This window comes from Trachypithecus francoisi, unplaced genomic scaffold, assembly GCF_009764315.1.
Source record: "Trachypithecus francoisi isolate TF-2019V2 unplaced genomic scaffold, Tfra_2.0 Lachesis_group18, whole genome shotgun sequence".
Taxonomy (NCBI): Eukaryota; Metazoa; Chordata; class Mammalia; order Primates; family Cercopithecidae; genus Trachypithecus; species Trachypithecus francoisi.
In genome coordinates, this window is record NW_022681463.1 from 71,083,892 (window position 1) to 71,097,516 (window position 13,625).

Sequence of the window (13,625 nt, forward strand, 5' to 3'; positions counted from 1 at the left end):
TTACGTCTACACAAAAACACATAACATACACACAACTAAGCGTTGCTTTTACGTTGTGACTTGACAATATTTCCTACAATTTATACTAGAAATTGGGGTTTGTTCTCCAAGATAATTTTGCAAAAGTTCTAGTTCTTATACATTTTCTTTTAACTTCCTCTGTTCCTTCCCTCTTCCTTCTTTCTTCCCTTCCTCCCTTACTCTCTTCCTCCCTTCAGTCACCAGGCACTGTTGTATATATTTTCAACAGTCTGTCTCACCTAATCCTAATGCTGCCCTATGAAGTGAATGGTGTGGTTGCATTATTAGCACTCCTTCTTTAAAGATGAAGAAACTGAGGCTCAGAAAATTTAAATAACATATTCAAAGACACACAACAAAAAAATAGTTGAGTCAGAAAATTCAGCATTTCACCATACCATGTCACTGCCTAGTTGGTTCATTTTTAAAACAATATATAATGATCCTAATTTCATAAACAAAGCGAGGAGCATTAGCTTTTGTGTGGAATGCCTTTACATGGATGTATCCCTGTATCCTAGATCCACACATCTAAGAAGTAAAGCACATTTCACAGACCATGTATCTCAAGGGTTTTTTAAATAAAACTTTAGGTTCTTAAAATGCCAACTGACTTGTGTTTTTTCCACCTATTGGTTAGACCAAACTAAGACTCCGGAGGTTCCACTTACTTCTCTTTTTGGACCAGTCACTGACTCACTTTGAGACTTTGGGGAGTGACTTCACTCTCCAGGGCCCCTATTTTCCCATTCTAACATGTTCAGTTCCCTCCTGTCTTTGCAGTATTTTCTAAATGGGAGACAGTGACTTAAGGAGAAAGCTATGCACACACAAACAAACCAAAATGGTTTCCGGACAGAATTATTTTGTTGTTCGCATTCACATTACCTGTGGTGGGTGGAGTATAGCCTGCATCACTGAGGTTTTGCCTCTAGAAACAAGAGCTAGTGAGACGGAGCAGCACGCTGATACCACCTCACCAGTCTCTCATCCTGGAGGTCTCCTCCTGCATCCCTGGCTTTAGCCATATCCAACCTGCCATAGTTTCTTCTGTGTGCTTTTGCTTTGCACTTTGTAGAGCTATTTTCTTCCTTACCTTCCTTCTTTCTTTCTTTCTTTCTCTCTCTCTCTGTCTCTCCCTCCCTCCCTCCATCCCTCCCTTCCTTCCTTCCTTTTCTTTTTTTTGTAACGGAGTCTCGCTCTGTGGCCCAGACTGGAGCGCAATGGCACGATATCGGCTCACTGCAACCTCCGCCTCCTGGGCTCAAGCAATTTTCCTTCCTCAGCCTCCTGAGTAGCTGGGATTATAGGTGTCCATCACCACACCCAATTAATTTTTGTATTTTTAGTAGAGACGGGTTTTCACCACGTTGACCAGACTGGTCTCGAACTCCTGACCTCAGGTGATCCACCATCTCAGCCACCCAAAGTGCAGGGATGACAGGCGTGAACCACCACGCCCGACCCTGCAGTGCTATTTTCTCTGCCTGGAATGCCCTTTTCTGTTTTATCTGTTTGGAAAACTACTGGGTCCCTAAGACTTAGCTCAGCGGGCAACATCACCTTCTCTGGAAAACCTTCTCTTCGCTTCCCAGGCAGAGTTCAATACAGTCATTTTGCGGTATCCACAGGGCACTGGTTCCAGGAACCCCCTTGGTACTAAAATCCATACATACCCAAGTCCTGCAGTCAGCCCTGTGGTACCCGCATGTAGCAAAAGTCGGTCCTTGGTCTCCCTGGGTTTCGCATTCTGTGAATTCTCGTATTTTCCATCCACGTTTGGTTGCAGATGCTGAACCTGAGGACAATGAGGTCTGACTGTATTGAAGAAAACTGTGTATATTTAGACCCACACCATTCAAACCTGTGTTATTCATGGGCCCACTGTACTTCCTTCTCTGTGCTCCTGTAGCTCCATGCAAATAATATCTTTAAAATATTCACATTAGTGTAGTCTTGCATTTGCATGACTATTTCGTTTACTGGACTGTGTGCCCCTCAGGAGCAGGGATTCTCTGCTGTTCTTCTTGGTATCTCTAGTACCCAGGACAAGGTATGTGCTTTATGAAATGTGAGTGGATGACTGAGGTGTGGAGGCCACTGGCAAAGAGGACACTTTTCTCCCCCAGTGGCAGGGGGAACACAGGCAGAAAAGATCAAGCCTGGTTGTGTTCTTGCTCTTCTTCATACTTCCTTTAAAGATGTTGAGAAACTGAAGAGAAGACACATTTAGAACTCCCCCAAAGAACCTTGGCAGGGCCCCAATCCTAAGTAAAATCTTGCAAAAATATGTGCTTCCCTAATTAACATGAGATCAGAGCTTTGACCTTTAAGGGTTTCTCTTTGTGTAACCCCAAAAGATGACAGGAATCCCATAGCCAGAAATGACAGGAAAGGCAGGAGGCCACTCCAGTTGATAGCTGTGTGACCCTGGGCCAGTTATTTAAACCTCAGTTTCCTCATCTATAAAGTGAGAATCATAGTAATACCCTATAGGATTGTGATGAAAATTAAATGTGAATGCATATAAAACATTTAGCACTGAGTTAACCACTCATTAACGTTAACGGCTATTATTATTGACCAACTGGTCTTCTCATTTGTTCTTTAGCTATTTGCCCTTTCTCTGACTCCCAGTAGGTAGACTTTCTATAGAGAGAACATGGAGTAATACTCTCAGATGAATGAAGAAAAAAATAGACTGACTTTTAAGCAATCTCCTCCTCCTCTGTTGAAATGTAGGTCAAATGTCACTTCCTCTAGGGGGCCGTCTTTGGCTCTCCAGGGGAGAGCTATTTTTTCCCTCTTCCTGTGGACCTAAAAAGTTCCCCTGTATTCTAGTTACTGTGTCTCTCTCCCCTGCTCAACAGGCCAGAGCCACATCTCTGTGTTCTCAGCATCTAACACAGGACCTGGCATATAGTAGGTGTTTGGCAGATGTCTACTGAAGGAAGAAATTTACAAATGTATGAATTTGTTTAGTGACAGACGTTTAGAATTACTGGAGGATGAATTTCATAGTTCAGAGAGTGAGACTCAGATTACATGCAGGTAAATGCTAGCACCTATATTTCCAGCGTGCTCCTTGGTACACCGCACATGTCCATCCCAGATGCGTTTGCCCAGCTTTCAGTCACTGCTCTGTCTCCACAGTTCCTTTCCCTCCCACCTCAGCAGCACTCAGCTTACAAGCAGGTCCTACAGAGTTGGATAGAGACCCACTGCCAAGCATTACCGGCAGCCAGCAGGGTTTACAGCAACAGCGCCAAGAAGCCCAGTCTCAGGATCTGTGATCTCAGACAGAAATGCTTTTGCATCTGGCAAGGTAGGGCTGGGGAGCAGGTACAGGTGCCACTTCACAGACTACCTCGGGCCAGCAGCTGCCCTTTAGACACCAAATTAACTCACCAAAGTTGTCTTTCCAGCAAAGTGGGTTAATGTGAATTTGAAGCATTTATTAGCCTTGTTTTAGGTGTCTGTACCTTTCAGTGGATGGGATTGTCTAAGTATATACACAAGAATATTGTTAAACTCCTCAAAGCAGGTGATAGGGGACTTTTCAAGTCCTGTAGACCGTTAGTTTATAGATTGTTTTGTTCAGGTATACAGCTCATTTACTGAGTACCTCGCATGTGCCAGACACTAATCTGCTAGGAGAGATGAGTGGAAACCGGGACCACACTGCAGAGATCTGGACCAAAGCTCTGAGAAGGAAGGGCTCCCTGATTCTCCCCAGCCTCCAGAACAGGATGCCTGAAACCGTGATGATTGTTGTGATAAGTCTGAGGCGTCATTTTAGTATTGATCTATGAATTTGGCTGTCTTGTCTTTTGAACATTTCATCTCGTGGTGAGTTGTTTTAATTGAGTTTGCTCTTTGGTTGCTAAGGAAATTTGGAGGGCCTTAGTCAAGAATCGATGTACAACAAGGTGTGGTGGTGCACGCCTGTGGTCCTAGCTACTCGGGAGGCTGAGGCAGGAGGATGGCTTGAGTCTAGGAGTTCTGGGCTGTAGTGTGCTATGTCAACTGGGTGTCAGCACTAAGTTTGGCATCAATATGGGAGCAGGGGACCACCAGGTTGTTTAAGGAGGAGTGGGTGCGCTGGCTCACATCAGAAATGGAGCAGGTCAAAACTCCTGTGCTGATCAGTCATGGGATCACACCTGTGAGAGCCACTGCACTCCTGCCTGGGCAACATAGTGAGATCTGTCTCTTTAAGGACAAAAAATAGAATAAATGTAGAGACAAATGCACGGAGGGAAGAGTCATCGTGACCTGGAAGATGCCAGTGTACACAATATTTGTATGTGATTTGGCACATGTTAATTGCAGCCTAAACCCGAACAGTGCCTTTGCCATACCTAGATAAATTCCCCTTCGTGTGCAAGAAACATACATGACATTGTATTCATAAGACATTTGAAATCTTGGGGGATTGTTCTTACTGTATGTGGAGAAGGTCTTAATTAAAGAGAAGAATCCAATCTCAGGGTTTAAAACTTATTAAAGCGGAAAGGAGAGAAGGAGGTCTGGACTCTGGTCCCAGCCACACCTCCCATAAGCTCTGTGAGGTTGGGCATGTCCTTTAACGTGGGTGTCATTTCATGACTCTGTGACAGGGGAGTGGCCACATAGATATCTCTAAGATCCCTCCACCTCTACGTTCTATGACTGCTATTCTTACTACATTCATTCTGTAAGGAAGTTGGCATAGACCCAGAAGATAGCAAAGAAAATATGAAAGATTTGGAGAATAAGCCCTAAAAAAGCAGGTTACAAGAATCTGAAGAGACCGAGGCATGTGATGGAATTTTTATGAATTGAACAGCTCCTACTATTTCCTCTGAGAATAACCCAAGAAAGAGAGACCTTTGATCGTATCAGAAAAGATTTAGGTTACAAAAGTAGGGATATGAGACACCAGAGAGGTTGTAGGATTTCCTTATTTGGATATTTTTAATAAAATAGTAGATGGCTCTCTTTCTGGGACAGTTTGCGTACCGTCTTGCCTAGAAGCTAGGAGTGAACTGGAACAACGTGTCTTAAGCTGTGTGTGGTGACATCCTATAAAATAGGTCTCGCGTGCTGCTCTGGGAACTTCCCTGTTCTGTGTGGGGCAGTCCAGCAGCTCAGGAGCTGAGCAGCGGGCGTCTGCCTGGGGCCAGTGAGGAGAATGCATCTAGACAGAGCTTTACGTGCTGCTGAGGTAAGAGCTGGAACACAGCCCCCCAGCCCCCCAGCCCCCAGGAGCCAGGCTGGGCTGGGAGCTACCTACTCCCTCACTTGCTCCATTTCACAGGAGGCACCTCCGGGTCAAAGCTGCAGCTGCTGATGGTGCCAGCACCTATTTCTCAACCCATTTGCCATACTTTCTAATCTAGCTCTAATTTGTATGTATACTTGTCAGCTACTGCATAGAATTTTGGAAGTTTTAACATAGAAGGGACTCTGCTTCTCAATTTACAAATGAGAAAACTGAGTCCCATAGAGGCAAGATGGAGCCTGAAGTTACACAGACAGTAAGCAGCCTAGGTCTCCCTGACTGCCAAGCTTGGCACTTTCTTCCATTTCCTGCCAGTTATTTCCATTTTGATTTCTTTGAAGATGTTCAAGTATATTAATTATTTCAATATCGTAATTGCCTGGGCTGATTTAGGTATTTCATATTTTTATTTTTTTGATAAGCCTCTGTGCCAATTTCTTACACTTAATCTAGTTTTATTTTTCCTTCAGTGTCCCATGTTTAACCTTTTCACTTGTTTGTTTTTGATCGTCAGAACTCTTTTCATTGCATTAACCCTTTCACAGCAGATTAGCTGTAATCCATGTGCTGCATTTGAAACTTGACATTTGACTGTGGGCTTCATGAAGCTCCAGTCTTTGTATAACTCATGCCTGCAGCCCGTCTCCAACCCCCTAGCCAGGGCAGTACTTCGCATGTAGACACATATGTGGAGTGGAAGAACGAATGGATGGCATTTGGTATCAAGGCAATAATGCAATCATGGTTAAACAGCTAGCCCATAATATTCAACTTATTGAAAAGATGCATTTGGGGTACTCTGAACTTTCAGTAGGGGAAGGTCTGGATCTTAAAGTGCTTCTAATAGAATGTGGGCTAAAGGGTAGCTGTAGAATTTAAAGATGTTAGTACCAGAAGCATCACTGTCTATAGCTCAGGGAAGGAGAGAGATGCTAAGGCAGAGAAAGGCCTGCTGAAGCCCCAGCCTGGAGTATCCCCTTTTCCTGAAGGAGGCTTGTTCTTGTGTGACACTCTTCATGGGATTGGGCAACATGGTAGAAAACAGAGGTATCAGGAATGTACTAAGGGAGAGAAGGCAAGAATGAGAACTCCTTGGATGGTGACAGAGCCAGGCTTTGTAAGATGTGCTACGCAGCTTCAGAAGCCCCTCAATGTAGTGGTCAAACCAGAGGCACCCAGAGCAATATGAGGCTGATGAAGTTTGCAGTAATCTGGCTTGTTAGCTTCCCATAAGTGATTATGTGGCCTGAGATAACAGTGTCAGAGGAGAGCCGCTGAGTCTACGCTGTGAATAGCCTTCCCTCTACCTTCCACCCTGTGACATTTACATCAGAGCCTGCGGGGAGAAGAATTCTGTACTCTGGAGCAGGCTTTGAGAGAATCCATGTATCCACAGGGAGAAAAAGGACAATCTGGAGGAGATTCTGACTTGACAAAAAGATTCATAAGAGTCCCTTTAACTGACCATCTGTATTTAAGGCCATTTATAATTATTTGGTTTCTCAAAAACAAAGTCATTTTAAAATTATATTTTCAGAATCATCCTTTATGTAAAAGTTAGGCATACCATTATCCATAGAGATATAATATGCCAAGAATATACAGTAAATTCCATATATTCTTAAAGTAAGATCTACAGTGGTCTACTTTATAAAATGAAGGGGACAGGATTAAGTAAAAGCCATGTTTTTCCTTAAATAGATTAATCTTGATGGCTTTTAAAAAATGTATGGGTATTTTATTTTACTTCAGAGTCCTACATATTTTATTTTTCATTTCTTTAGTTGTCATAGTCTAATGCTAAAGCTTACAATATGAATGTTCTTCTAGATGATGTGTTGTTTTGGATTACTGATTGTTCTTGAGATGTTTGGAAGTTGTATGATTTCTCCTCTGGAAATGTACTGAAATTATTGAGGCAGAGCTAGGAACTTGAGTCCTGAGTGTCCAGTTTTACTTTAACTACTGAATCAAGTTGCAGGAAAAGTGGGGCACGTTCAAAAGAGTCCTTTGGCAAGGTGATACCGGGTCACCGATGCCTCCCTGATCCTGGCAGGTTATATGATTCGGCATCAGTATATTGAATCAAAATACCAACTAGCCCAGCACTACCATCTTTCAGAAATGATCCCAGCCCGTGAGCATCTCTCTCTAGACAGGTCACCGTTTCCAACCTTTCTGCTTCTTTTAATTATCAGTTATGAAACTCCTCAGAGAAAATTCCATCTACATTTTTGCATTTACTTTAGAGGATGTTTCTTCTTCTGTAAATTCTGCAGCACTGTGTTCAAGAGAAAACTCCCACAAATTGTTTCTATATTCAGACTTCAGAGAACTTAAGTGCAGGTACTTTTATGATAACTCATCCTCAGAAATTCCCTTCGCTACTGACTTGGGAAATACCAGCACCATTTAAACAGAAGCTCAAAACTCACTGACTTAAAGAAATGAGTGGCTTTTGCAGTTTGGGGTGGGGCTATTTTTTTCTTATGGTTATAACAGTTTTTAAAAATGAACAACCAATGCTTTTTTTTGTTTTGACCAATGTCTTGAGATTCTACACCTATTGATTTAATAAATGTAAGTGCTCTCACACACACAAACACACACAAAAAACTAGCAGCTCAGACATGACCTTGATGAATGATTTGTCTTCTTATCATAGATTTTTGATTTGGGCAGTAATTCAGGAGGGGAGTTCCCAAATTGAACATGGATTTGCAAAAGACCTGAACATGGTTTGTGGCAGGGCATATTTAGATGACGTAGTCATTAAAAAGGACCACACTCAATGCAGAAGTACTCGGGCAGAGCTGAAGAAACCACTCACTTATGCCTCAGAAGATACATGCTTTCTTTAGCCCCTCCTTTTAAGCTGCAGATGCCTCAGCATGCCCATTACTGCAGCAATGGCCCTATAGTTTGCTGCCTATATGGTGCCAGTAATTTGCAAACTAAAGCCATCACCAATTAATCTTACTTATATTACTTATTAATCTTACTAATATTATAACCCATATTTTCAAATATGCATGAATAAAAATGAGTGCATTTTTTTTTCCAGGAAAACACATTCGTGGACTATGTAAAGTACCCAATATTTGATTCCAACACCAGTGGTATCTTTTGTTTTGTTTTGTTTTTTGTTTTTAAGATGGACTCTCGCTCCGTCACCCAGGTTGGAGTGCAGTGGTGTAATCTCAGTTCACTTCAACCTCTGCTTCCTGGGTTCAAGTGATCCTCCCGCCTCAGCCTCCCGAATAGCTGGGATCACAGGCATGCACCACCACACCTGGATAATTTTTATATTTTTGGTAGAGATGGGGTTTCACCGTGTTGCCCAGGCTGGTCTTGAACACCTGAGCTCAAAGCAATCCATGCACCTCGGCCTCCCAACATGCTGGGATCACAGGCATGAGCCACTGCACCTGGCTCAATGTCTTTCTTAAAAATGATCTGGTCTGCCTGTTTTTACATTAATTATATCCCCTTCCTGCTGCTTTGCTTTGTGAAATTGCTGCCATTTGCACATTCAGTTTAATTGCTTAAAAGTCTCTGCTCAGTTATGGACCTTGGGGCCCTTCTAATGGTAACTCCATCCTTTCCCTGCTCTGCTCATCAGCACCTGCATTTACAAGCTCCAGCCTGGCACTGCCTTGAGAATCTGTAGTTTCACATGGATAAAACATTTCTTCTCATTGGACCTTCAGTTTCCTTACTTATAAAATGAGGACATTGTAATAAATTATTTATGGGTTCCTTCTGTCTCCAGAAGTTAGGTTGTGTTTCCAGGATATGCTGCTCATGCTGATGGTAAAAGGGACTCTCTCCAGATATCTATTCATGTTTCTGCCCAGCACCGACAAACAGTATCACAGCAATGTCAGCTGCTGATCATCCCTTCTCCACTTTACCTTTTAAACTAAGTCAATCTGCTTCTCTTTTGCATTTGCTGTTAAATCACTGAGGGTTTGGGTTTTTTAAATTTAAAGGTGTTCTCGCTGTTTGGCTTCTCAGAATTGATCCTCTCCACTCATAAATCTCGTAGAAAATATTGTTACAGATGCTCAAGGCTTTTCATCTTGACCTGCCTGCTGTGGTTTAACAATAATATGATTTTAAAATAGTGTACACTTTCTATGTCTTTTAAATGAAGGTGCCATTGCAATTTTTATGGTAATAAAATTTCCCATTGTACCGTGATCTTTGGATATTTTTTAGATTTTCTTCCTTTACCCAACACTATAATTGTTTTGCTTCTTCGCTAGCCCTACTTGTGACACTTAGAATGCAGTCTTGTTCTCTGCTTCTACTTATATTTATCACTAGCTGCTGGTAGTGCTCTAAAATCTAACATTCTTGTGTCAAGGGTTAGGGCCAGGTTTAGAGTCAGAGATCTTGTTTGTCCTCCTTACCTTTGACATTGTTCCATGCTTTCAGGGTAACTAACTGGGTCAATATAGACGTGCTTACCTAAAATGAAGAACAGCGTCTGGCTTATAGTAGGCATTCATAAAATATTGGTTAAATGAATGAATTTATCTTATAATCCCAGAAATATCCATGAACCAAGAGGTCTTAAGACATTTAAAAACATGAAGGGCTGGCCAGCCGGAGAGCTGGAGAGCCTTCTATTCATGCATATGTGGATATGGTAGAGGGTATAAAAGAGACCCAAGCCAAATTAATCACAAGAATTTAGCAAAGTATATTAATACAAAGTTATATACTAATTCTTTAAAACAGAAGCCTTGATTTCTTAACACAGGAAAGCAAAAGCTTTCTACTAGACTGCCTGGACAAGTTCACTATATTGTAGTTTTAAAAATCTCCCGTGGGGCTATCCATAGTCCATATACTTAATAACTTATTGCTGAGTGAATAAATGGATGGATGGGATGTGTGTCTAACAGGAACATGAAGGCAGAGAACCTGAGTAGACAGCCAGGGAGAGGAGAAAAGACTTGAGGATTGGAGTCTTGGCTGCTTCTCTACCAGCTGTGTGATTTGAGATCCGTATCTTAACTTCTCTGAGCTTCTGTTTTCTGATCTATACAATGAGAATATACATACCTATGCCATCAGCCTACACTGAAGGACATTGTAAGAAACACAAAACCTATGTTTACCCCATCCCACAAATTGCCTCTTCTTAAAGCCTGTGTGAAGATTTTGTTGTCAGACATCAGATCTACTGCCCTAAGAAAATTGGTTTGTCTCATAGATAGTGAATTGTATAACCGATGATACTTCCCTTTTTGCCTTAGCTTCTAGAGAACTTGGAGCTAGATTTTCAGCCTACTTGTAGCGAAACATGCAGGGTCTTAGGCATGTATTTTAAGTATTAGAGTTCCTCCTGACCATCATCCTATTTCAGTTACATTTTCTTTCTTATCAATGACATCATTTAGTTGGTTTAACTCTTAGGTTTGGATATATCTTTGTAACTTAGCTCAAATTATTTTTGGAAAAAGGCATTCTGAAAAAGTAGAAAGAGAAAGGAAGGAAGGAAGGTAGGAAAGAAGGAAGGAAGAAGGAAAGAAGAAAGGAAGAGAGGGAGGGAGAGAAAGAGAAGACCAGAAAGCCAGATAGCCAGTGCCTGTCTCTTAGGATTATTGTGATGTGTAAGTGAGATTGTATTTTTAATACAATTAACCCCTCAACAGTTTCTGTCATCCTTTAAAAGATCCAATGTACCAATACTTTCTTAGATATATAAGACAAATAATACTAAAATAAAATTTTTATTAATATCAAAAATATATTTTTAATGAATACATTTAAATTTAAATGAACACATATATAATTCTATGATTTTCCAATCATGCTCCCTGGAGTTCCCACAGATGAAGGTGACAAGGAGATAAGATACCAGGGGCAGGGGGACATTTGGGTTTTTTCAACCAAAGACCTTCAGAGTTGTTAATTTGTTTGCTTACATGTAAGGTTTCTGTCAACACAGAGTTGCTTGATGAAACAGAAGTTTGAAACCACTGATATATGTATGTGGCAGGATGGTAATTTGGTGGATAATGGATATGGATTTGCAAAATTGAGTGTAATGCATTTTTGGCCTACAGGTTTCGATGTTAAGACTGTTTTCTGTTTGGTGTGGTTGTTGGTTGCCAGCAAGAACAAATACAGCACTATAGAATAACATGAAAATATCAAAAAGAAATCTACTGAAAACAACATCCTGTCACAAATGTATATTTTAAAATCGATAACTTCCCCGAACCATCCAAAATATAACTGTGCTTAGAAACACCCCAACCCCACACTCCCACTCCACTTATCCCCTCTGTGCCAGTAAGTTCAGCAAGCTTCAGTGGGTCTCCGATTTTTTTTTTTTTCCTTTTTTTGAGATGGAGTCTCACTCTGTCACCCAGACTGGAGTGCAGTGGCTCCATCTTGGCTCACTGCAAGTTCCGCCTCCCGGGTTCACGCCATTCTCCTGCCTCAGCCTCCCGAGTAGCTGGGACTACAGGCGCCCGCCACCACGCCCGGCTAGTTTTTTGTATTTTTAGTAGAGATGGGGGTTTCACCGTGTTAGCCAGGATGGTCTTGATCTCCTGACCTCGTGATCTGCCCGCCTCAGCCTCCCAAAGTGCTGGCATTACAGGCGTGAGCCACCGCGCCCGACCGGTGTGGATTAGCTAGGGGCATGCAGATTATCATCCGTTTTCTGTTTTATTTTCCTCTCACCCACTAGAGGGCAGCAGTAATGCACAGGAAAAGGGAAATTACTCAAGCACTGTGTCTCAGCAAGACTGTTGCTTTTCTGAGAAGAAAACACCTTGAAAGCGCCTCAGATTCCCATAGCTGAATTATAAGAGGGTCAGCTTCCTTTTGTTCATCCCTAAATAATATGGAGAATTTTGATTAACTTCCTTTGAAGTTATAAACTGTATCTGTTGGCTTGGTCAAATACTACTTTTAAATATGAACATGAAGATACCTCTTAAAAAAGACATTTGTGTAAAAGTTTAGTGTTTTAGTTGCCTATTGCTGTGTAACTACTCTAAAACGTAGTGATTTAAGACATCACTTGTTTTGTCATCTCTGTTCTTTTGGCTAACTGAGCACAGCTGGGCGATTCTGCTTAATGTGATGTTGGCTGGGAATGTGGTCATCTAGGAGCTCAAATGGGCCAGAAAGCCCAAAATGGCCCTCTCAGGTTGCTGGCATTGATGCTGGCTGTCAGATGGGATCTCAGCAGGGTTGTTAACCAGAGCACCCAATTCTCCTTCACTGGCTTCTTTATGTGGCTTGAATGTCTCATGTCATGGCAATTGGGTACCAAGAGGGAGCTTCTTAAGAATGAGTATTCTAAAAGGAAGGAAGCAGAAGTTTCCAGCCGCAGACATCATTTCTACCACCCTGTAATGGTCAAAGCAGTTAAAAAACCAGCCCAGATTCTAGGGGAGGGAAATAAGCTCTATCTCTTAATGTGAGGAGCAGTCTGTATAGATTGGGAGGGAAGAAATTGTTGAGAGCCATCCTTGGAGACCACCACATGGAGGATTGAGAAAAAGCGTATTTCTGACTTACATTTTGGAAAGATAGTTCTAAATCATGGGGGATGCAGAAGAATATTTCTTCATGTAATAAATGGGAATTGCTTCTTAATGTGGTATTTTAAAAATTCAGATGCACAAAAGTTATCCCTTATGTTCTTCTTCTCTCCAGATCTGTTACCTAAAGCAATAAAAAATGGCCAGAGGATCAGTGTCCGATGAGGAAATGATGGAGCTCAGAGAAGCTTTTGCCAAAGTTGGTGAGTAGACCTGGCACCCCAAATTGCATCATTCTCTTCTTCACTGAGTAGCTTCAGGGTAGATTCAATGAAATGGGAACATGAGCAAAATTACAGAGGTGACAAGAAACCAGTAGTGTTCGTTTAGAGGAGCTGGGAGAACTTATTTTTGAAAGATATGCTTTAAGAAAATTACTTTTTCTATCAAAACATGGAATATGGACTCTACTCTTACATAGTTTGTTCCTGGAAATGGTTCATAAGTCTTGTCTTTTACATCTTGTCTTCTTTTTTGCTGTTTCCTTGATTTTAATACCATCACATACTTCCTCTTACTCTTTATCACTAAACCTGTGGTTTCCTTAAGAGTTTCTATAAGAGTTCTTTGTGGAAACAGAGGTACCTTATAGAAATCATGACTCTTTTACTGTGGATGTTGAAAGTAATGCTAGTGCCTCTATTCAATAGTAACAGGCGTCTTGTGAGATTCTGATTCTTCTATGGGATCATGCCTCAATGCCTGAATGATAGCCTCTCTCATCCCTTCACCTTCCATCTAGTCTTCCCTCACCTCTCTCTAAAAGT

General features: G+C 41.6%; 1 protein-coding gene across 2 annotated transcripts in view; it reads left to right on the top strand.

Annotated features, from left to right (window-relative positions):
* Positions 1-13,625, top strand: part of LCP1 (lymphocyte cytosolic protein 1) — a 67,822-nt gene that overhangs the window by 20,314 nt on the left and 33,883 nt on the right. The window contains exons 1-2 of one of the 2 annotated variants that reach the window (XM_033176940.1): positions 5,122-5,227; positions 12,974-13,061. In XM_033176940.1, the coding sequence (XP_033032831.1) occupies positions 12,998-13,061 (64 nt within the window). In that variant the 5' untranslated portion in view covers positions 5,122-5,227; positions 12,974-12,997. Of the gene's footprint in view, positions 1-5,121; positions 5,228-12,973; positions 13,062-13,625 lie in introns of those variants that run through there. The other variant, XM_033176939.1, reaches the window with a different exon arrangement.